The sequence below is a fragment of the Triturus cristatus genome, chromosome 6 (assembly GCF_964204655.1).
Source record: "Triturus cristatus chromosome 6, aTriCri1.1, whole genome shotgun sequence".
In the NCBI taxonomy this organism is placed as follows: Eukaryota; Metazoa; Chordata; class Amphibia; order Caudata; family Salamandridae; genus Triturus; species Triturus cristatus.
Window position 1 is genome coordinate 1,699,567,387 of NC_140589.1, and position 26,020 is coordinate 1,699,593,406.

The 26,020-nt window shown below is 42.9% G+C and overlaps 1 protein-coding gene across 1 annotated transcript in view; it reads left to right on the forward strand.

Annotated features, from left to right (window-relative positions):
* The window catches only part of KCTD3 (potassium channel tetramerization domain containing 3), a 340,096-nt gene that overhangs the window by 35,311 nt on the left and 278,765 nt on the right, over positions 1–26,020 (forward strand). The window contains exon 2 of the mRNA XM_085612922.1: positions 24,701–24,754. Coding sequence (XP_085469048.1) covers positions 24,701–24,754 — 54 coding nt within the window. The remainder of the gene's footprint in view (positions 1–24,700; positions 24,755–26,020) is intronic.

Genomic DNA, 26,020 nt, shown 5'->3' on the forward strand with positions numbered 1-26,020 from the left:
TTTGGTGACAGAACATCCGGTCACCCCTTATTTTTACGTTCTGCCTAAAATTCATAAGACTCAACGCCCTCCCCCCGGTAGACCGATCATCTCCGGGTTGGGCTCGTTGCTTGAACCCCTCTCAACATTTGTTGATGTTTTTCTTAGACCCTTGGTTAAAACCATGCCGACATACCTGCAGGATACCAAAGAAGTTTTACAACTACTTCCAGGTCTAGACTTCAACACTGACACGGATTTTCTCGTTAGTTTTGACGTAGAATCTCTATATACCTGCATCCCTCAGACGGAGACTCTCGAAGCCATTAGAGGGCTCCTCGAAGCAAACAGTATTGGGTTGAGTTCGCCAGTGGGATTCATCATGGAGTGTGCCAGGCTGGCCATGACTGAAATTTTTTTCCAGTTCGAACACCAGTTGTACCTTCAAACATCAGGTACATCTATGGGCAGTGTTTTTGCTCCCAGCCTGGCCAATTTGTATGTACACTTGTTCGAACAACAGTGTGTCTTGTGTACTAACAACCCCTTCCGTGACTATATAGTCATATGGAAACGCTATATTGATGATATTTTCGTCATATGGCGAGGTGACTTTGAAACTCTAGAGACCTTTCATCTGTGGCTCAATGAACATAATTCCTTCCTCAATTTCACCATGGAAGCGAGCAAACTGAGTTTACCATTCCTAGACCTTCTCATCTTTCCAAATGCCAACGGACTAGGGAGTGAGCTGTATACCAAACCTATGGCAAGGAATTCTCTCCTGTCATACGAAAGTTTCCACCCTACATCACTCAGGTCCGGCTTACCATTTGGGCAATTTCTTCGTTTGAGACGTAACTGCACTGACACAGACAAGTTCAGAGAGCATGCTGACGTTCTCTCGAAGAATTTAAGGGCCAGGCAGTACCCCGCGAAATTGATCAAACAATCATACAAGCGGGCCAGCAACAACAATCGTGATGCCCTATTAGAACCATCTGTACCCAAGGCCCCGCTGGACAGATTGACATGTGTGCAGACGTTCAGCACTCACTCTAACCAACTACAGAAAATCATACGGAAAAACTGGCGCATTTTAAATGTGGGACAGGTACACCTTAGCCCTCCGCTTTTTTCGTTCAAGAGGAGTGCGAATCTGCGAGACACACTAGTACACACGCGCCCAAAAAACAGAGCGATCACTAAGACTAACACCCTGTGGAATTTGCCACCTGTTCAAGGACATCATGCATGTGGCAACTGTGCAGTATGCCCCAACACTAGACATACTACAGAAGTAGACATAGGGACAGACAAACCCTGGAGGCAGATCAAACATACTAACTGCAACAGTGAGAGGGTAATCTATTTGATCACTTGCCCCTGCGATTTGAGGTACGTGGGTATGACCACTAGAAAGGTCAAACTCAGGATAATGGAACACAAAAGTACCATTAGATGTCAAAGGCAGGCAACCCGCATGACCAGACACTTTGTGGAATTCAAACATAGTCCTGATGACATTAGGTGGACGATTATAGAACAACCTTTCATTCCGTCCCATATAACTGATGTGTCCACTTTCCTGTTCAGAAAGGAGCAACGCTGGGTTTTTACACTCAGAAGCGATACGACAGGGCTAAACGAGTCAATTCCTTGGACTTCGTTATAACACTGTAGGGTCCAAGCCCACTCTGCTGACATTGGGGTCTTTCCTCCTTGGCTCCTGGCCTTGGTCGAGTTTCTTGATACAACATACTAGTGTAATTAACATAACATCTTCAGTTGTATCGATTGGTACTTTAGCCAAGGAAGAGAAGTCTGGGATATTGTTATAATCCATCTCTACCCTTTTCATTGCGCCATTATTCCAATTGTACAACATTTTCACAGCTAGAGAGGCACTCCTTTGCGTGACGACCAGAGATTTACTCAGACATTTCTATAGTCACATGTCCATAATATGACTCTACGACTAGACATACATAAGAGGTTAGACGTCCACTGTAACCAAACTCAGAGTGCTATTAGAATCTCCTTCTGCTGTTAATTGCCATAATTTCAGACGCGTCTATTTTGAACGCATTTGCACCCTCATTTAACCTGGAAATGTCTTGTTCCCCTTGATAATTATTTAATTTCATGTGACACAAAATTGGAGATCAGGGTTATATTTCCCATAACGGGGACATATGGGACCGTGATTTTATTCCCTAGCGACACTTTTGTTCTAGGTATTACATAACTCAGGCTATGAGCGCGCCATATTATTGCTTAAACTACATTCCCCAACAACCTTTGCGCTTTACACGCACGTTCAGGGTACGTGCTGCGTCATCGCGCCTCTGCACGATGATTGGTTCGATGTCCGGAGCGTCATACAGATGAAGGGCAGGCTTACGAGGCTCCGGTTACGCTCGGTACAACCAGGAAGAAGGTCCGGGGTAACGACGGACAGGTAAGCCTGCTCTCTGGACATCGGTACACAATCGCTTGGTCTCTTCACTAAACTCTATCATAGAGACTGGGCCTAGAGTCACTTTTGATTGTACTTAGATGCATGCTTCGATATTCGCTTTATGTCGGTAACTTCATGAGTTTTTATGTTATGGACATGCTTGCTAAAGATCCTGTTTAATCTGTTTTCCAGTACAGTAGTAGCATGGTTTGTTCTATTTTGTAGTCAGTCAATAGACCTTTGTCTGTATATAGGTTTTTATGTTTTTAGAGTTACACAGCTTTGTGCTTACACAGTTGAATATACCGTCTTCTGTTGTATATGGCATTAGCTAGTTCTTTCTCCCCCTCTTCTTGTCTTCTAGAGCGTTGCCTCACGCCCTGAGTTGTAACCAGGAGTGTAGGTGCATCCCCGACTTTTTGCGGGTAAGAAGACCATGCAGTCTGTACGCTTGACAAATGTTTATGTATGAGACATTTGTATTAGGTTAAAGAAAATAGAGTAGATATGTTCAGCACATTCATGTATTATTATTTTGTTTTGCCTCCAGGTGATTAAGTTACATCACTACGGTGCCACATATCCGCAGATAAGTAGGTACTTTGGTAGGTTGTATTGTTCCTTTTATCTCACTCCTCACTCACTCACATTTTTGCAGTAGTGTTACCTTTTGGTCCTGACGAAAGCCACAGTCATTGGGTAGACACAGGTTGGCTGAAACATGTTGACCCACGAGGGCGCGGCCCTATAACGTTTGTGGACGCGTTCCCCTCACAATTTCTGCTGTTTTTAGTTTGGTGTCATTGGATACAGAATAAAATTTATTTTCCAATGATGATCAATTTTAAACCACTTTTTGATTCTACACACTGCATCTAGATTCACCACACTTATGACAGCTTTTTCAGTCTGAGATAATCCACCCTCCCAACTACAGGAATCAAAACATCCCTGAGCTCCTCCTTGTTACAGTAATCGAAGGAGTAGTAGCTCTATAACTACACCAGGTGTAGTTATGGGAGGTCCCAGATGATGAAGCATGCCACTTCGGTGGGTGATGGGACTTGGCCCTCTTCATGAGGACTTCTTTCATTTTTGAATGTGCTGACGTGTCGCTTCTTTTCTTTTGAGTGTTTGGTTTAGACCCGCAGACTCTATTTGTTGTGTTGATTCAAGTGATTTGGGGATTTGTCTGCGCAGGTCTTTAAAAATTCCCTCAGACCCTATGACCAGTTGTTTTGTATTGAAAATGGGAGCTAGACCGGATGATCTCTGTGTGAGGGGATGCGGACAACAGGCCACATTCTATCATATGTTATGGAGTTGCCCAAAGATACGTACCTTATGGGAGAGAGCGTCAACCCATATGCAGGCAGCTTTAAGGAAAGAAATAGTATTGAAGCCACAACTGGGTATATTGAACATATGGGAGGCGACTGACCTCACGGAAGTTGAACAGCAATTCACAACATTTGGGTACACATTGATTAAACGTGAACTGGCAAGGAGCTGGGGTGGCGCAGACCCACCATTCGTTACCACATGGGCTAAGGAAATGGACAGATGTATGCTTGCAGAAACAGAGGTTTTTAAGATGAGGGGATGCCCCAAAAAGTGGGATAAGAAGTGGTCACAATGGAATAAATATAGGGGAAAGCCCTGTGTGTCGCCTACAGTTGAACTGGAGCTGAATAGACGTGTTGTATGAGAAAGTCCTACTTAATGGTTCTGTACATCTATGGCTGTCCAACTGCATTGTTGTATATCCTGAACATATTGTCCACGTTTGTGTCTGTGGCTGTGATGAAAAACCAATAAACAAAGTTTAAAAAAAAAAAAAAAAGATTAGATTAGATTTTATCAGTAAAATTTAGAAGTGTAAATACATCAAATTCGGGCATTTAAATTGAGAAATCCAGAATAATTGAATGTATCTCGTTTGGCCCATCAATTACCAAAGCTATAGAAGTAAAGTTCAGGAAAGGACGTGAATCATATCAGCTTAAAGATTCTCTCCCAATGAGAGGAAAGAGTCCTGGGAATAGCGCACCGAACGTATGCGTCAGCACAAGGAAAGCTAGTAGAGCCCGCAAGCTTGAAAGCGATCTTTCAGTCTGCAAAGAGCTAGATAGAAAAAAAGCAGTCAGTCTCCTGCCTCTCCATCACACAATGTATATCAATCCTCAAGTTCCGTGGTGACATCTCCTGGGTCACCTCATGTGGTCATACCACTCAGTCCATTGGTCAGTTTGAATAAGGCGATTGTCATGCAGCATGAAGAAGAGACATTTTATGGAATAAAGGTGGATCATCACGTAAGCTATTGAACCATTCAAAATTTAAAGTTTGTGAACAATAGTCCTTTAGCTACGGCACATGACTGTTTTCAGGAAGACAGCTTCTCATAGTAGATGCTCCCAAAGTAACAAAATAGTAGGGAATAGTCCTAGTTTCTGCATGTGAACGTTTTCTATGAAACATAGTTTCAACTCACACTGCAGTTTATGAAGCCTTTCCATGAGAACACAATCAAACAAAGAAAAGCAAATGCAGGCCTAAATTGAATTTAGTTAACGAAATACACAATATAAAATAATGGAGGTATGTGTTACATTCTAGAGTTTCTAAGACCTTAAATCCTTTTCTTCAACTTATTGCACTTATAAAGGTTTAATTGGTTTGCAATACAATTCACAGATTACATTGTGTAAAATAGACACATGGTGCACAGGATACGGGTTGTTGGGTGGGCAGGTACAGATTTTACATCCGAACAGGATACTCCGTAGATATGGAATTGCTATGAGAGGTGTGTATGGGGGGAGATAGGGATAGAGTGCTCTCGGTATTGACCTGGAATATTAATGGTATTGGTGACAAAATTAAGAGAGGAATAGTGCAGCAATATTTAAAACGCCATTCACCGGATGTGGTCTTATTGCAAGAAACGCATCTTGTGGGTCGGAAATCCAAAGACCTCACCAGGTGGGGATACTCCCTTCTGGCCCATGCGGACTACACCACGGGTTCGAGGGGAACGGCTGTACTGGTTAGGAAGAGTGTACCTCTCATTGTTCACAAGACATGGACAGACCCAGGGGGGCGATTTGCGGGGGTAGAGGCCCAATGGGATGGAAGGGGCATCAATATACTCTCAGAATATCTGCCGCCCGCTCTGGGTAGAACGGCATTAGAGGACCTGGGAGGTAGGCTGGCGGGACTACGAGAGGGCACACTGATCATGGGAGGAGACTATAACATGACGATGGACGATACTATAGATCGTCACCCACCGAGGGCTAGAGCCACCTCCGGTGCTCACATGGCTGACTTCACAACGGCAATGGGGTTGAGGGATGTGGGTCGAGAGCTTCAACCCACTAGCAAACAATTTACATATTGTTCTAATGTCCATCAGAGTCTCTCACGTATTGATTACTTTCTTACACATGTGTCCTCGGTTGGTGACTTTGCCCAATATAAAGTCTTACCCAGAGGCATATCAGACCATTCCCCTGTCTGGGTGGAATATACACATTGGGAGAGACAGGCGCGCACTACTATTATTCTTAACCCATGGCTCTTACGTATACCAGATATTAGGGAAGAGTTGCGTACGCAATCGTCGAATTTTTTCACCGAAAACATAGGCTTGGTCGATTCGGTGCAAACACTCTGGGAAGCTTACAAAGTGGTTTTGAAGGGGCAAGCTTTTGTCATTAAAAACGGGGTATTTAGCCAAAAAACGTGAGCTCCTCACCCAGGTTGAGTCGGACCACCTTGACTTGGAACGAGAACATTCACAAAATCCCTCACCGGAGGCGAGCCATAGGCTCTTAATGAAGCAAGATGAATATAGGATCAAAACCAGAGAACACATGATGGCCAAGAACCGTGCCACCAACCATAGACTCTATGAGCTAGGGGATAGAGCTGGTAAGACACTGGCGTGGCTGGAGAGGCGAGAACAGGGTTCTAGATGGGTACATGCGTTGACGACTCCAGGGGGTACAACAGTCATGCATCCATATGACATAGCTGAGGAATTCGCTGCGCATTTGGAGAGGGTCTACTCCCCCTCGTCACAATACGCGGCCGAAGAGTCCCGTCAGCTCCTCCGTGACAGTACTATACCCAGCCTTACGGAAGCTGAAAGGACGTCCTTGGAGGCAGACCTCTTGGTCGAAGAAATCAGCAAGGCCATAGGGCAAATTAAATCCGGTAAGGCCATGGGGCCAAATGGCTTACCAGTGGCATTCCTGAAAGTTAACGCCTCTCTGACGGTGCCACACTTAAAAGCTATGTATAAAGAAAGTCTGACGGTCGGGAGGCTGCCATTGGACCAGAGGCTCGCCACCAGTGTGGTTATCCACAAACAGGGAAAGCCGACAGATAGATGCGGCTCCTATCGGCCGATCTCACTGATCAATGTGGAGGCAAAAGCGCTGGCCAAAGTTCTGGCGAATAGATTGGGGACGGTTATTACGTCACTGATTCATCCGGACCAATCAGGCTTTATGCCGGGAAGGAATACGGCCCTCAATATAAGACGCCTAAATAATGTGATGGCCCGGAGGAACTACATTGAGGAGGATGCAGCGGTGTTGTCCCTGGATGCCTCGATGGCATTCGACTCCATAGAATGGCCATATCTATTTGAAGTGCTGGAAAGGGTGAGACTGGGCCCGAAATTCATAGCTTGGGTGAAGCTTCTATACACGGAGGTGCTGGGACAAGTGAGGGTTAATAGCTATACATCCCGAACATTCCAGTTGAGGAGGGGTACTAGGCAGGGCTGCCCGCTTTCCCCGCTGATATTTTCGCTTTTGCTGGAGCCCCTTGCGGCTTGGGTTCGCGGGGATGTGATGGTGAGGGGGTTGCGGTGGGCGGACGGAGTGGAAGATCGCATCTCCTTATACGCCGACGACATACTGTTATACCTAGCCTCCCCGTCTAAATCAATAAGGGTGGTCCTTGACATTTTCACCAATTTTGGTAGGTACTCGGGGTATGCGATCAATTGGCACAAGTCTGTATTGTTTATGTTGAGGGGACAGGTCCCCCGACTCCCGGCTGATTGCAAGGTGGCGGTAGCAGATGAGGGGTTTCAATATCTCGGGGTTTTCATCACATCAGACCCAGTCTGCTTCTACAGATCCAATTTGGCCCCCCCCCCTTGGCTCGGCTGCGAGCGGACGTGAGGCACTGGAGATCTCTGCCTTTAACACTGGTGGGGCGTGCTGCACTCTTTAAAATGCTGGCCCTTCCTCGTTTTTTATACATACTCCAAAATTGTCCACATAAAGTCCCAGACTCGTACTTTAGGGCGATTGAAGGTGAAATCCGAACGCTGTTGTGGGATGGGAAGGCCCCCAGGATAGCATTGAAGAAACTGACTAAAGGTTGGTATGACTGGGGCATGGCTCTCCCTGACCTGCAATTATACTACTGGGCAGCGCAGCTGGTGACCGTTAACCATTGGATGTATCGCTCACCAGGCGACTCAGCGTATGCTCTCGACCGTTACCAAACTGATAGATCTGGATTTCTAAGGGCCCTATACGCCAGTGATAGGAAGAGTAGAGGGAAATTTTTTGGACCGACCCAGCATACACTGGAGGTATGGTGTGTAGCTAATGCTAGACTGGGATGGGTGGGAGTTCTTTCACAGGTGACTCTGTTATGGTACACCCAGAAGCTGGGCATGCTATGCTATCAGCCCGGTTTTGACAAATGGGACCTCATTGGTATCTCCGCAGTGAAAGATTTGGTGAAGAAGGGAGCCGTGCTTATCTTTGGGGACCTTCAGAGGCAATATCACCTGGCCCAGGGGGAACAATATAGGTATTTACAAATCAGCCATGCGATACGGGCGGCCTTTCCGTCCCTCAAAGATATACCATACTCGTCCCCACTAGAAGATCGACTGTTGGACGGGCCCCTGGTTTCACGGGCGATATCCCTGACTTACAGGAAGCTAAGCAATAATCTACCGAACACCTTTCCAAAACTCAGGGAGCGATGGCAGGGCGACCTAGGCCCAATAGATGAGGAAGATTGGCAGTCGGCTCTCATGTCCCCCCGAGAGGCGGCCGTTATCCTTAAATTTCGGTTGATCCAGCTTAGGATACTCCACCGATCATATATCACAGGGGTAGTCCTGGCGAAAATGGGAGCTAGACCGGATGATCTCTGTGTGAGGGGATGCGGACAACAGGCCACATTCTATCATATGTTATGGAGTTGCCCAAAGATACGTACCTTATGGGAGAGAGCGTCAACCCATATGCAGGCAGCTTTAAGGAAAGAAATAGTATTGAAGCCACAACTGGGTATATTGAACATATGGGAGGCGACTGACCTCACGGAAGTTGAACAGCAATTCACAACATTTGGGTACACATTGATTAAACGTGAACTGGCAAGGAGCTGGGGTGGCGCAGACCCACCATTCGTTACCACATGGGCTAAGGAAATGGACAGATGTATGCTTGCAGAAACAGAGGTTTTTAAGATGAGGGGATGCCCCAAAAAGTGGGATAAGAAGTGGTCACAATGGAATAAATATAGGGGAAAGCCCTGTGTGTCGCCTACAGTTGAACTGGAGCTGAATAGACGTGTTGCATGAGAAAGTCCTACTTAATGGTTCTGTACATCTATGGCTGTCCAACTGCATTGTTGTATATCCTGAACATATTGTCCACGTTTGTGTCTGTGGCTGTGATGAAAAACCAATAAACAAAGTTTAAAAAAAAAAAAAAAAAAGATTAGATTAGATTTTATCAGTAAAATTTAGAAGTGTAAATACATCAAATTCGGGCATTTAAATTGAGAAATCCAGAATAATTGAATGTATCTCGTTTGGCCCATCAATTACCAAAGCTATAGAAGTAAAGTTCAGGAAAGGACGTGAATCATATCAGCTTAAAGATTCTCTCCCAATGAGAGGAAAGAGTCCTGGGAATAGCGCACAGAACGTATTCGTCAGCACAAGGAAAGCTAGTAGAGCCCGCAAGCTTGAAAGCGATCTTTCAGTCTGCAAAGAGCTAGATAGAAAAAAAGCAGTCAGTCTCCTGTCTCTCCATCACACAATGTATATCAATCCTCAAGTTCCGGGGTGACATCTCCTGGGTCACCTCATGTGGTCAGACCACTCAGTCCATTGGTCAGTTTGAATGAGGCGATTGTCATGCAGCATGAAGAAGAGACATTTTATGGAATAAAGGTGGATCATCACGTAAGCTATTGAACCATTCAAAATTTAAAGTTTGTGAACAATAGTCCTTTAGCTAAGGCACATGACTGAATTCAGGAAGACAGCTTCTCATAGTAGATGCTCCCAAAGTAACAAAATAGTAGCGAATAGTCCTAGTTTCTGCATGTGAACGTTTTCTATGAAACATAGTTTCAACTCACACTGCAGTTTATGAAGCCTTTCCATGAGAACACAATCAAACAAAGAAAAGCAAATGCAGGCCTAAATTGAATTTAGTTAACGAAATACACAATATAAAATAATGGAGGTATGTGTTACATTCTAGAGTTTCTAAGACCTTAAATCCTTTTCTTCAACTTATTGCACTTATAAAGTGTTTAGTTTCAATGAAGTTAGCTTGTGTAACTATGACACATTACTACATTTACAAAGTACCAACGTATAAAATAATTTCTAAATATAACATTTTTATATCGTTTCTAGTAATTCTCATTAGTACATGTATGAAGATTATTCTGTAGAAGTTTCAAACTAATTGGAATTATTATAAACCTGCAGCACCTGTTCATATTGCCATCTAGTTTACATTTAGTTTCATAAATTCTTCACACACATCATTATTTAAAGAGAATAGTTAATGAAACCTCTATAACACGTGAGTCGTCACGTTCACATTTCTATTCCACATTAACAGAATACACTTGTGTAATTTAGTAAAACATGAACCTATGTTATGCAAACAAGCATTTTCTTCTAGTCTACACTCTTCTGCTTGCTTTTACGATGCAGTAACTAAGTCTTTTTATGATCTGTTTCTCATGATTCTCCAACGTTTAGTGGACAGAAATTGTGCACATTGTCATTTTTCTCTCATAGGTGTCAACATCGGTTTTATGAGTCAACTAAGGGATTCAGCACTTTATCTGCCTCATCAATTCCCCATTTGAAGACGAATTAAGCCATCACAAAATTCTCTTATGATGTCACACATTACAATTCTGTAGTCTTCATCATTTTTAATCTAGAGTTTTCCAAAGCCTCATCGTAGTACTCACATTGTCTATCTTCCAATTCTATTTCAGCTCTTTTCCTTTTTATTCCTCTAGTTCCTTTCTTAGTTTTCAAAACGTCTATAAATCTTAAAGATGACAACCAAGGTTAATATACATAATGTAATTGTCAAGTTAGGCTTCAAGATTTTTTCCAACAATCCACATCCCAGATTTACAAACCATCCACCTATAGGAGAAAATGTGTTCCCAATTGACTCCCAAGCACCATCAGCTTTCATAACTTTTAAGTCCTTTTAAAGGTGTGTGATGTTCGAAATGTAACCTTTCAAATCTTAAGTTTTGTCTGGAATATACGTAAAACAATGTTGCACCTTTAGCATTCGACAGACTCTTCCTTCCTTTGCGTGAAAGACGTCTAAAGCTATTGCTAAAATCTTCCAGCAGTATCAGTAGACAGCTCATCTACCACAGTTGACAGTTTTCGTATTTTGTGAGAATTCAATATCACCCCACTAGATAGTATTAAGGCTCCAATAAATATCTCCCTCTGTCTCTCCTGAACTTGCACCTCTCTTGTCCCTTATGTGAAGCTTTGTTGGTTTCATCAGATCGACCCACATGAAACATTTTTGGAAAAACTATCCCCATGTAACAAGATCCATACCATTTCCTGGGCAGCCTATAATAGGCATTTTTCCTACAGATATTAAAAAGGCATGTGTGTTACATGCAAGAATCGTGAATTGCACCGGGTGGTGTGTTCAGTACGACAGGCCTGCTTCTCGCTTTGGGTTAGAATGAGAGGGTGTAGGGACAGGCTATTGAGCGGCATTTCCTACGGGCAGAATAGTAACAGTATGATGTTTGGTATTGATGAGTTCGTAATGGCGAATCCTTGGAAGTGGGTTTGACATTATGGTGATAGAAATTTCACTTTTAGGAAAGTTGGCATTTCAAAGCTCGTGGCTCTGTGTGCCTGTCGGCCTGTCTCCTAAATCACAACTGGGTGCTAGGGGGACAGCCACAACTGTGCATTCCTGATAGACATCCATAAACTAAGGGCTCAAAGTAAACTGTGGACCTCTGACTCTGAGTGACCTTTCTGGAATGGTTACATGGGGTAGAATTGACCCCTGCATTCCAAGGGGCAGGTTCTTGCCTCCACTAAAGATTGTGATCAAACCTTTCGGGGTAGTATTGCAGACAGTACAAAATGTAGACGGCCTGTGTATTTCAAAGGTGGCTGTGTGAACTGATCGTATCTTCAAAGGCCATTGTGGGTATAACTATTGGGACTCTGGCCTCAGCAGTTCGAGACACTTTTGAACTTGGAACCATACTATGCTGGTTCGGTCCTGGGACATCGACACGAGGAATAATTAGGGCAGAGGGACTCTAACTGGATGATTTGCAGACTTGTAGTGGCCTGGAGCTTGTCGCGGTCCAGGAAGAGGACTGTCACCTGATAGATTTTCCCTGGGTGTTGCTGGCCTGCCGTTGAGTTACAACTGTTGTGGCCTGGGTCCTGAAGTACTCTCCAGTGTGCATGCCTCCTGTCCACGAGATCCCAGATACACAAAGGACCTCATTATCATCACAAAATTGTAAGTACCGCACTGGGTGTGGCGGAGATAGGTGGATGTGATCATCGTTGGGACAAGGGCCATCCTGACATACACCGTCATCACGATGTGCAGAGAAGTGTGTGCTTAAAGATCAGCTGCCACTTGAGGTGCTGGGATGTGAGGAGTGTAGAGGAAGCTGGTAGAGTACAAGGGACCCATGCTTGCAACCAGCGGACCAGTGCTCCTTTTTACTCCAGAGCGTGTGGTGTGCGGGGGGGGGGGGGGTTGGGTGAACCCAAGCAGGGAGCTGAGACTGTTTTTGGCCTCCGGATCAGGAGGGCCACAGTACCTGACATTGCGGCCTCTGAGGTCTTTCGCTCCCTCTCCCTGGACCCATACCACAAGCTGGTTTGTTGTGGAGAACTCTGTGATGATGCCAGAGGGGTTTTATGTACCTTGTGTGCACCTACAGCTGACTGTCAAGGGCTGCGGCAGGTCACACCTCCGCTTGAGGGGAAAACGTTTCTCCAGGCTTGAAATGTGCCAGCTACCTGGGTCACAGGCTATTGTCTCCTGGAGGGCGGGGGAGGATTAAGAGATCCCGCACTCGTGCAGGTGCTGTTGGGCCCTTGGAGGTCAAATCCAGATGGACAAAACCAAGTAACTGTTTCTTTCCGTGTTAGGTAGTTGCGACTGTCTAGTAAACAGGGGGCCAGCCGGGTCAATGTGTATCGTTGGCCGGTGTAGTTGAAGACTCAGGGGCTGAGTCATGAGATGTAGTTAAAGAACTGTGACTGTTCAACCTTTCTGCTAATAGGAAACTTTTACTATTGCATGCAACTGTAAAGTATATATACAATGTGTGTTTCTTTTTTATTTCAATAGAGAAGTTTGACAATTGCATATAACTGTAGAGTGTATATACAATGTGTATCTCGTTTTGATTTCAGTGTGTGTGTTTATTACAAAGACAAGTGTTTTATACATACGGTGTGGATCTTTTTTTGGCATACAGCGTGTGTTGCGGGGGTGGTCTTGTCAGTGCCAAGCTACTAGGGGGTGAGCACAGGTTATTGGACAAGTGTATTGTACTCCTCCTATTTGGAGTGATAGTAAAAGCTGATAAAAAGAGGGGGGTGTTTGCCTAGCCTAGGCACTATTACCTCAGCTACAGTTCTGGGTAGTGCTTGAGAGTAGGCTGTCTACATTGCTGGTGTGAGATAGAGGAGTTCAGTGGATGTTCATGAACCTTGTTGGGCATATAAGTTGAATTCAAAACTGCCCATCTTTGTCTCTTTCTGAGGAATACAGTGGGCTTCGGTCTTGTTAAAGTTCTCCATAAGTGTAGGACTCCTTGTGCTGGCTTGAGGCTTCCACACTGAACAAGGGTAGTGCAGGCAAGCAGAGTTTCTCCTGGATTGTGGGTTTGCTCCAGCCAGGAAGTAAGTGAGCCGTACTCCAGCTCTACATTTGGACACAGACCAGCAACAAGGGGTCCACACAGATCAAATTTCAATACATGTTCTCAGATCAATAGTACAGCTTCCGTTTACACAAAGGAGGACATTTGTCAGCAAGACAATGTCCAGTCATTACAGATGCTTCTTTAAAGAATTAAGAGATTAGCCAATCAGACAGAGTTGGTTTTCCCTCCTCAGAGAAGGTTTTGGTGGGGATCCTGTTTAAGGGCTCTAGATTAACCCTTCATTAGCATCTCTGGCTGGAAGCTATGTGGTGGATTTTCTCCAAACTACTGTAGAGAAGGGAAGAGCCGAAGGAAGTAGTGGTGGAAGGGGTTATTCTTTGTTGCAGCACTCATCCTCCATGTTGCAGACTCCATTCTTTAATTACAACAAATTTTGAAAACATGTACAGGTCAACCTAAATTAGGCATACAAGTAATGTTTTTGAATGAATATTGAATGTTGTAAATGCTAATATTTTCAAAGGGTGACGTCTGGGATGGCTTCCCACCAATGTTGACAAACATTATCATTATTAATAATCAAAATATTCTTGAACGACAAATCCCCCACCCCAGAACCTATGAACCCGCTCCCTCCAGCAGGGTTTGCAATTTGTATCTACTATTAGGGAAACGGTGTGTGTAGTTCACTGGGGTCTCACCGCTCAGAGTTCACCAAACGGGTAACTTTGGGTACAAACTCAACAAACTTGCCATAATGTAAAGAAACAATCCAGGGCTCACCTAGAGCCACGGGAAATATGACGGTGTTGCACAACCGCTGTGCAGGTACTGGTCTTCTGTTTCCACGATATTCATATAAAACTCTGGCATTGGGAATTATATGTCGTGTCTCCACAGAAATGCACTGAAGGCTTACAAAAAGATACAGAGAACAACGTCTGCGAGTCTAAAAGCCAGAACAAACTCCAGTGTATGTTTAAGATTGCAGAAAGTGATAGTACAGCTTCAAACATTTTTTGAGTATCAGTGGTTCAGTTTATGTAAGCAGAAAGGAATCTTGTTTTCTGTATGTCGTTCTTTCTAACATACTGGGGCTTTTCTTTGCTAATGTTGTTCAGAACTCATTTGGCAGTACCAGTGCATTCCTGGTACACCACAGTCTGTTTTCTTTTTTAATTCTGCTGCAAAGGCTTTAATTTTTTTAAACTAAGAGCACATATCCACAGTTTAATTGCAAAAAACACAGAGGCTCACATTGAGACTCTGAATTTGTAGACCTGCAAATATAATGTAACCAAGACTTACAAGGTTCCACATAAATGTGCGTAGTTCAAGAAATGTAAGCTCAGGCCTGGACTACGGCTTGTTATCAGGCGGGTTCAGAAGGCATCTCCTGGAAATAAACCCACCACTCTTAGATGACACATGCTTGTTTGACCAGGACGTTTTTCAACAGGTTTCTAAATAGTGGGCACTTGAGATTTGCTCTCAACTTGAGATCTGAGTTTCTCAAAGACATGCTTATTTAGATACCTGTACTGGTTTTCAAAACTCATCATCCACCATTCCAAATTATAGGATAATTGGAATGAGGTCCTATGGATATTTCCAGTCAAAGGTGGAACTTGTTAGAGTGAAAATCTACTTGTGCGGCAGTAAAAAGTGCATGCCTACTTTAATTGGGATGGTAAGAATGAGTCCACGTCTAAGCTCCACAAGTAAAATGTAGATGTTTACATTTATCAGATGATATTCACGTCTTGGTAACGGTTCACTGTGATGTCCCAATTCCATTCCAGTCAGTGATCTAAGGAGCTACAGTAACCTGGGAATAGAACCACAAATCAAGATTGACTCTAATAAAGCTGATCATGACAATTGTATAGTTAAAAATGGAAATAAAAATAGAAGGCGGACCAATGTAGCAACTTTCTTTTGGCAGTGTTCTCCCGCATTCATACATTGGACTGATCAGTCGCTGTATAGGGCTCAGCTCAGAGCACTTGTCTCGAATTATCAGAAGAAGAAAATGTATCATGAAGACGATAGTAAGAGGAATGAATAGATGAGATATAAGTAATGCTTTAAATGGGCCGGTACTCACCGGTACTGAGTACCGGCACTTCCAAATTTTCTAGCCGCCAGTACCGGCACTTTTTTTTAGTCAGGGGGAGTACCGGTACCCTGATTGATGGCACAGCATTCTCGGGTTAGGTATCTCTTCCAACGCAGGACAGGTGCCGCTCTGCTTCCGGATCTCGCAAATCGCCCCGAGCCCTGAAGTAGCCTTTTTGCAGAGAGGCTGCAATGCCATCAGTCAGGGTACCGGTACTCTCCGTGACTAAAAAAAGGGCTGGTACTTATGTGCTGCAACTGGTACAGAAGTCATTATGTATGCTCATAACTTGCCCTTAGCCCCGCCCCTAGCCCCACCCACTTCCCACATCTCTATTTTAATGAGTACCTGCACTTATGTTTTCCCATTTAAAGCCCTGGATATAAGGGAGTCATTCTCCAGGTGCGTGAGGAAAATTAGGAATGTAGGGGAGGCAGGAGCGGTTATATCCTGTACACAGTAATGCAAGCAGTGATTGGAAGTTGTGGAGGAGGAGAGCAAACACACTAGTTACAGCCGTAGTGAGTGAACAGACAATGTCGCAGTGTTGATGCAAAGTCGAGGGCTTGCAAACTTTGTCACTTTAGCTTGAATGGAACATAAACACATAGATACGAATGCACACAGCTTCCGGGAGGAAATCCAGTGGGGTGCTGGGGCTCTGTTTAACTCCCAGATATAGTGCAGGAGCCATTGCTAGACGAAGATAACCTTTCCATTGAAAGTGTTTTAGAGATAATCTAACTGCCTAACATAAAACTCAAGCATGCTGGCATCAGTTGTTTTCTGACCGCTTCTTTGTCTGTCAGTCCGGAGCTAGCCCCTAACTTTTTTTCATCAATTGACATGTTTTTCAGGCAAAATGATTTCCTAGTGTGCAAGGGAACTTGTCCCGTCCTAAAACTATAGGGTTTATGGAGATGGAGAGGAGTTGGCCTAACGGCTAGGGCAGTCGACCTCGAATCTGGGGAACTGGGTTCGAGTCTCGGCAATGACGCTGAACATCCGGTGATTCTGGGCAAATCACTTAATCTCCCCGTGCCTAACACACATAATATGTCCTCCTGTAACGCAACTGTTGCTATGTAAAGCGCTCTGATACCCGTACCATCGGGTCAAGTTCGCGCTATATAAACTCTGTATCATAATAATAATAAAACAGTTGCCTTCTCTGATCGTTAGCAAGTTTTTCAAAGCATGCAAACTTAATTTCTTTTTTCTCCCTAGTCAATTCTCATTTATTGCTACTCAAATTACACTGTTTTGTTCCTCTGCTGGGACCTACAAAACATTAGTTAATAATTCAGAACCAAATGCAAATTAAGTATTTATGCTAATACAAAAACACACAATAACAGACTAATTAATGTAAAGGAGACTGCTTAAAGTTAAGGCTGCCTTTGAAGATTCAATATTGAACTTTAAAAATAGAAGTCCTAAAATACTTTTCTGGTGTGCTCATAAAACCTGGCAGACAAAAAACACATGATAAAATGTATTAATACCATTAATGCAAAGAGGACACACACAATGATGTATTAAAACTAGGTTTTTCTCATTAATCCTTTCAGTCTGTCTCAGGAAACGCACTGTTCTTGGACATGATGTTTGTCAGAAATTGTCTTGTTAGTTTGGGAGAGGGGGCACCGCTACCAACACAATAAAACGACTCCGCTTAAGTCAAAAATACAGTTGAGAGAAAATTGTTGCTCAGCCCCTGGTAGCTTTGGCTCAAGCAGCAGGCACTCTCCAGAGAAGTACATGCCAAGTACACGCAGTACCGACAATTCCAAAGAGAAGAACACAACACAAAAAAGTTCCCAAATCAATTTACAAAAATAGAGCACATTTTAATGAGCAAATAGACACTATGATCATCTAATTGTTAAAGGGATATGGACTTTTTTTACAGTTTTTTTTTATGTTTTAAGGCAACAGGCAAGGACTATGGTAAAACAACAGTTTGCATTGAACTAGGACCTAGGCACAAATTCAAGGTCAACCGCAATGAAGTGAAGTTTGGACATGCCAAGCGGGTTGTCCCGGTCGAAGATTTTATCTTCCGGCTTAGTCTCCAGCTGCTCGGAAAGCTTCTTCTTGTCAGCCGTTTAGCCCCTAGCTTCTTAGGACAGGCTTCTGGGCACCAGGTCTCTCTCCAATGAGGTCTCCTGGAGGATCTGTTTGTGTTTTGTTTACCTGAAAAAAGTAAATAGGAGGCCAACCACTCCACCCTGGGAGAACAGTTCCAGTCTCTGGCTTCAGGAGTCCTGGAGACATTGTCTAAGTTCTCTTCTTCCTGCAGCAGGGTTCTCCTTCAGATAGTCATCACAGGTCTAGGAATGTTCTGAAGTGATGGGGGTGCAGGTGCCAGATTTATACTATGCACTAGCCAAAGACTGAAAGAATTCTACCACACAAGCCTAATAATTTTCTTGTTGTCTCCGACTTCCTTTTAAAACACTTCCTTTTTATTTTACTGTAAAATTACCCACAATCCCATATTTCAAGTTGGTGGGCCCAGCTACCACGAGGCATCCCTGTCTACACTTGAGTCACGTTTCACTGCTGCATTCCAAACCAGGTATGGACTTTCTTTGTGGCCCAAACAAATTTTAGTACACTTTGTTGCAGACTGAGCTAAAAAAAAAACACATTATAGTCTAATGTGGTTTTATAATTGACGGCAAGACTGACCCTCAACTAAAGAACCACTTTGTTTCCAGAGGTTAATGTATCACAGCTGCAAATCTAATGCATAACGCATAAAGCATGTCTGTAGTGTTTGACTTGACTTTGTATTGCAATTTCAGGATGAAGCACTAGCTGTTGTGGTTATTAATATGCTAGGTTTAGGTATTTCATTTCGAAACTAGTAGCATATCGGCGTATTCATGTAAGCCCCCCACATTCCCTACTTTAAAAACTGAGAAAACGAGGCTAATGTTGCAGTTGTAAACTGTTTCAAAATAGAAATACTGAGTGATAGAGACAGTGTCTGACTCTTATCTGTTTACTAACTGTATATACACCGACTGAGGACATATTTCCCCATAATGGTACAGTAGTCTCAAAACCACAAGCCATATTTATGATTGTGGTTAACCTGTGACTTCCTTGTGTTGGAAAGGGTTTCTTTTTATGTTTCCCCTGCGGGTATATTTATTGACTGGTGGAAGTTTAATGAACTATTAGGAGGAATTATGGGACCCCATTTGCATGTTTGTTCCCACACTTGTTGTTAAGTGACATTGTCTTTCTTGAGCAGCTGTGGTTTCCTGGATCATGTATGAAATATGTCATTTTTGCAGGCCTGCCAGTCATTTCTATCGCATTCTGAGCAGAGCAGTTATAATGAACGGCAGAACACCTCGGTACAAATACTGTTTGTGCTTATAATCGGGACAGATTCAAACTTCCGCCTACATAGTGGGGCATAACGTGTAAAAATAACTTTCGAAACCAATTGATGGCGCATATTTCCAACACCGCACAGTTTTGCCTGTGCATACTCCTATTAGTGGAACCTTGAAGAAACTGCACTAGCAAAACTCTTGAGTAGTTGGTATTTCTGCTCATCCTGTAAAATGTGCAGGTTGTACCTTTCTTGTGTTACACTTGTGACATTTAGGGACTAACAGAATGGTTAGGCATTTTAAGATAAGTCATATTCCATGTATGATGCGTCTGGTGGCTTAGTGGACTAATACATCCACTGTAGGGGCCTGTGTTTGACCTCATGGTCACAGGTTAACCTTCTGGTGGGTCCACTCAGCCTTTCATCCTTCTGAGGTCAATGAAATGAGTAACATTGAGTTGGGTTACAGTAAACATCTGTTATTCAGTGCCAAAATACCCTTGGGTGGACCTGCGCTTTACAAATATACGTTATGTCATATTCAGCAGGAGTTACTGACCCCATTGGAGTTCTAGGTTTATACTAAACACCGCATCTTCATGGTAGCTCACCCACAGATTGGATCTACTGCAAGCAGGAGAAGTGTCTGGTTAAAATACAAAGGGTAACCATGAATGGGCATGGAAAGTCTGATTCCTCTATATTATTCCCCAAAAACCTGAAATTCCTCTTAATCTTGCCCCTCCCAGGCTCCACGGTAATGGTAATTTCAGAGTCAGGGTGTGAAATGAACTGTAGAGATGGAGGGTCACTGGTAATGAGTGTCTGTACTTTTCAGCCAGAATATTGATTTTAAATATCAAAATCAGAATTTTGAATTTTTAAATATCTAAATACAAAAAAAATTGTGACCAGAATATTAATTACCAAAATATCAAGAAAATAAGTGTATATAAGTAAGGATAGGTTTATTATACTTAACTCCACATGTCTTTTTTGACGACATACATAGCAGTCTATTATAATGGCCTCCCATTTCCCCCCCCCCCGCCATATTAGCATGGCAGGGGGGGACGACCCCGGCGGACGGAAAGACTGTCCGCCGGATTTCCGCCGGTCTAACAGGAGACAAGGCAGAAAAGGGGATTGATATAGTGGCGGTGTCTGCAAGACACTGCCATCCATATCAAGATGCAGGCAGTGAAGTGCCTTTCCATGGCGGCGTTGCCACCATGGAAAGGCATGCGGAGTCTGTATGTGGGGGCCCGTTGCGGGCCCCCATGGTGTTGGAGGGGGGTGGGGGGTGGACATGGGGGGGTACCATACATCTGCAGGCACAACGTGGCAGGCACCGCACGGTGCCTGCCACTTTGTGCATACAAATGCATAGTTAACATTGCGGCGGGGGCTGCTGAAAGCACCGCCCGCCGCAATGTTAAAAATGCGGGATGCGCCCGCCAGTGTGGCGGGCGCATCCTAATTGGATTTGCAGGACCGCCGCACACATAGCGGGCGGTCCCATTTGCCGACACGATGGCGGGCGGACAAAGTCTGCCCGCCATCGTAATAGACCCCATAGTGTCAGGGTACGTATGTGGAGTTAAGATTAGTAAATATGTTCTTAATTGTATATACTTATGTTCACAATATTTTGATACACAATATTTGTTCAGTTCATTATTTTTGTATTCTGTGTTCTGATGACATAAAAGCAGCCCATACTGGCTACCTGTCGCTCAGCATGTGACTGCATGCCTTACTTATTACGATTTCATTGTCCAATCCAGATCCTTCTTTGTGACAAAACACACTTCCTTACTGTCATCACACAACATGGTTGAGCACTTCCGGCGTCACTGTACACACACAGAGCGATCTACCAGTTGTTTCTTTCTATTGTTGACTAAGTGTTTGTGTTATGACCTACCTACCCCTTTGCCTTCAAATCCCTGAGGATGGGCATGCACCTGAGAGATCGTTGATCACTGCACGTTCTCTCCTGTGTCACGTTCTCTATTTGCAGTACCATGCGACAACTTGTGGTAAACGAGCGCTCAAAAATATTTTAAAGTAGCTTCCTTTACTATAGCAGGGACATTGTGCTTAAACCGCTATTAATTATTTAGCTTTAGACATTTGGCCAATGTGCCAAGTATACTGAGCATGGAAGAGCACTATATGACAGATTCATCATCACATTTGTGATAGTGCATATGTACCTTGATACTATATGTAGCAATACTAATCCCTACGTGTGACAACAAATGCGTTGGTATTTGGGTAGTTATTTGAAGTTGTGCATGTCTGTATAGTCTAAAGTGCAATTTTGTGGTTATGTGTTACTTGTACACTGTCAGCAGAATTTCCTTATCCAATTCTTGAATGACACCTCTTGTAAAGCGATCCGGGTTAAAGGTGATGCACTGCCATTTTCTGTGATATCACTGGATTTAAAGGGTGTTTGATGTAACTTGTAACATCAGGGTCGAAGGCCAAAGGGTATTTATGGCTTCACCCTCTCTCTACTCCTGAGATTTTGGTAACCAAAGGGAGGAATGATACTATGCTGAGATCTTTCTCTCTTCCCCAGTCTGTGGTCATGGAATGTAGGGTCAGAATATCTAATACTGTGATACCTTGCTTAATTAATTATAGAGGTATGATGGCAAATAAGCAGGGTCTGTATAAGCTAAGCCATCTGGCGATAAAACGACCTGGTGAGCGAGGCTTGATTTATTTTAACCACTGAACACAAATGAAAATATACAGGTATGTGACTAGCCTCTCATTTCCAGAAGCCCAAATTCAGTATCTGCTCAGGACATTGTAGCTAGAGATTGGCATACTCTTATTACCTTTCCATTACTATTTTCTTTTTCATAAAAGTTTGTGGTTGCCATTTAATAAATACTTGTATGACACCTCCGCAGCCAGTTCCGTCACTTCTGTACAGCATTAATGGCTGTGCAATATGAGTTCTATTGTCTTGCACATTATTATGGTACAGTGAGGGGTGGACTGAACGAAGTTCACCCTTATTGGGGTACCTCATGCAATCAGTCTATAGTGTTTTTTCTGATGCACTTACCTAAGGATCAGAGAGGAGTCGATTGGCAATTCTGGAGAGATCCCTGCTTGTAAAAAATCCAAATAGGGAATAATCACAGTTAAACTCCCATGGTGGTTTACGTACAAAATGATGATGATTTCCCGGGTTCCTCGATTGGCGTTCTCTATTCACAAGACTGACCAATATCTCTACAGTAGTGCTCCAAGGGAAGTAGGATTCACCCAACCTCCTTAATAGAGACCTTAATTGAGACAAAAATGATCTCTTTACATGTGAACAGTTCATACACCAAAAAATTTGAACAACATATGTTGAATTCTTTTTCTTTCGTTCTTTATTTTCTTTTTTTAAAGCCCAGCCAACACGTGTTTAGTTCTATAGGGTGTTTCCCATGACTTCTTCAGGGCTAAAACAACAATAAGATTTTTTTTGGGTTGTAGTGTGTAACATACAATCATGCAATGCGTGTGTATCATGCAAATATTATCATAGTGGAAACCAAAATAGGTCACCCCAAGTGTAGAAATATAATACTGTGTGAGATCATCAACACCATATTACTGCAACATACTAACCTTATGTGGTATGTGTCACCATTCAGTATAAACATATATACATATTTATCAATTTACTGAGAATAATAGGAATCAAACATAGTGAAGTGGGACGTGGTGCAATTAATTTTCTTATTTACTGGTATTGGTTGTGAATCAAAATACACCTCCTAGTGGGCCTTCTTGCCATGCTCCCAAGATTGGCCTGTGATCCACAGGTATACCCTCCAATTGTAACCTCAAACTCTAGCTAAGCACATACCTTCCTCATGGTGGTTCTTGCATGAAGTACCAGAAAAATGTGACCCGACCTACAACCTTATTGTGAGTGCCTCTGTACAATTCTGAGTACTATGCAAATTATGTTACCAGCTACGGTATGCGCATTCATCTATCCAGGTATTACCTGGAGATATTTGTGTATCCACAACCGTATTCAACGTGCTATGCTGATATACCATGTGTCAATACTGGTCTGGAACACCGGATCTACGCCTTATTTACCATAGGGAAACTCAAAAGCGTGCAAAATAGCCGGGGGTAAAACCATTGCCATGCGCTAACGAGTGTTTTTTTCTTCTGTAGTGAGGAGTGCTCTGGAGTCCTCAATGCCTTATATCTGCTGCTTTTTGAAGGCACAGTTGTGCTGTGGCTAATGAAGTATTGTCCAATTTTTATGCCCCCCTACCCCCCAGCAGGTAACATCTGCAGCATCAATGCAGGACCGTGGGGCTCACTAATGCAGAACTGACTTCTACTGCCTTGCTCCTGGCACTTTCCACATTAATTAGCACATAACCCGGAGCCACTTAGAAAGGAAATCCTCTCACCTATCAAATAATTTCATGCCACCCATTTCTAGGAGTCCTTTCTGGAGAATTAGTTATTTCAGTATGAACTTGATCAATATTGCTTGAATGACTGCCTTTGATTATCACAAAGAGCTGTACTTGCAGTATTACAGTAAGAGCATTAACATTATTGTACGAATTACTCTGCCTTTGGTTTTTGCAAATCACTGTACTTACAGTATTACAGTATGAGCATTATTAGCATTATTGTACGAGTAACTGCTTTTGTTCATTACAAAGCACTGTACTTACAGTATTACATTGAGCATCTGCATTATTGTAGGAGTGACTGCTTTTGATTATTACAAAGCACTGTACTTACATAATTACAACATGAGGATTAGCATTATTGTGCAAATGACTCTTCCTTTGATTACTACAAAGCACTGTACTTACAGTATTAAAGTATGAGCATAGCATTTTTTTTTTTTTTTTTAAACAATTTTTATTGAACATTTCGTGTTTCAATGACAGCTCGGTTCACATGGTATGCAGACATATATATCCAGCATTGCATAGACATTCGTTCTCACGTTTCCTACTTATAGACCCATCAATTCTATCCCAGGCGCCCAGGTAGTTCCCCAGAGTGGACTCACCAAAGAACCCTCAGCAGGGTGTGTTCATTCACTTGCGTCAGACTCTGACTCTTCCGATGGGGGGGGGGCTCGCAGATGTTTCCCCGATAGACGTTCCAACCTCCCCAGACCCTCCCCCACTTTTTAGGACACCCTCGGTGGATATACACTGACTTCTCCGCCATCATCGTCATGTCCATATCTTTGCACCATTGATTGAGAGTAGGGCTAAGCCTGGATCCCCAGCGTTGAGCAATTTTCCGCTTTGCCACTGTCATGCGTAAAGTTACCCAGTCCTGAACAACCCTCTTCAAATCCCAGATGTTGAGGAGACAGCATCTCGTGTCTGGTAGTATTGTGACAGAGCATAGCATTTTTGTATGAATGATTCGGCCTTTGATTATTACAAAGCGTTGTCCTTGCAGTATGAGAATTTGCATTATTGTACGAGTGACTGTTTTTGATTATTAGAAAACACTGTACTTACAGTTGTTTCTTTGTTTCTGCCTGCAGGTTCAGTACCTCAAGACAAACATTAATGTGGATACCAGATTCCTTTTTCTCTAGGTAATGTAGTTCATGTCTTATTGTTCCCAGTTAATGTATGTGTTTGCTGAAAAGAAACATAGTGCATTTAGCTCTAATCATAATGTGCCCGTTTAAATCATTTCGCATCATTACATGTCCTAGTTATTTTTCAGTGTCTAAAACTCTTTTAATTCTAGTGTAAGGTGGGACACTGTAAAACTTGTCAAGGAGTGCTACTTTAAGTCCAGGCAGGAGAGGAAACGTTACCCGATTAGACCTGGGAGTTTATAGGGGCACTATTTTAGCAATAGTTACGGTCCCGCCAACATGCTATATATGGTCTATATTTACCCTGAACAAAAACTCACTCTTTATATCAAATTTAGATTGTGTACCTTGCTGACAATAGAATACCTTTTTTTAGTTTCATTTCAAAAAGGTAAGTTTATTGAACACATATGGATAAACAACAATACTTCATGTATTCCAAACATCAAAAATTACACAGAGAGAGAACATTTTAATAATACCTATGCGCTGACTACAGCAGATCATACTTTTGGCTGAAAATAAGAAGGCGACATTTAAAGCATTAATAAGCATAGAGCAAGTATAGTAAAAAAAAATATAGCAAATAATAATGGACATAATATAACAAAGTCAAGGGTGTTTTGTAACTTCTTGTACATAGGGATTAGGAGCAAAAGATTTTTTTTGCGCTTTCATCTAAAAATTGCGTGAAGGGAGACCATAATCGCAAATGCTTCTTGGCAAGAGACATGGGAAATACAAGTGTTGTATCCAATCGATGATTATGGCAAACAGAGTACCACCAAGCTAAATATGAGAGTTTGAATGCATCCTTCCAATTCTTTGTAATCTGTTGAAAAGCAGCGGCTAACAATAAGTCAGTGATTTGTAATTGTGTTTTCTTTGTATTCCATCCTGTGGAAAGGCTACCTAGAAAGATGTTGGTAGGTGAAAGGGGAACTTCAGCACGAAATATGGTGTTGATTTATGACCAGACTTGTTTCCAGAAGTGAAATACATGTGGACAAGTGAATAGTAGATGCTTTAAATCAGCTTGCCTCAGGGAGCACGACCAGCAAGTGCTAGGGGTTTCAACATGCATTTTGTGTAAGGAAATTGGTGTTAGGAGAAGTCTATTATAAATGAAAAAAAGAGTTTGCCGCTCTGGATGACTTTCTAATTTTCAACCAAATCTTGTTCCATAAGGAAATAGGCCATTGTGTATTAGGGTCGAGTTCCCAGGAAAGCTCCATTTTTGTTTTGTCTCTCTCAATG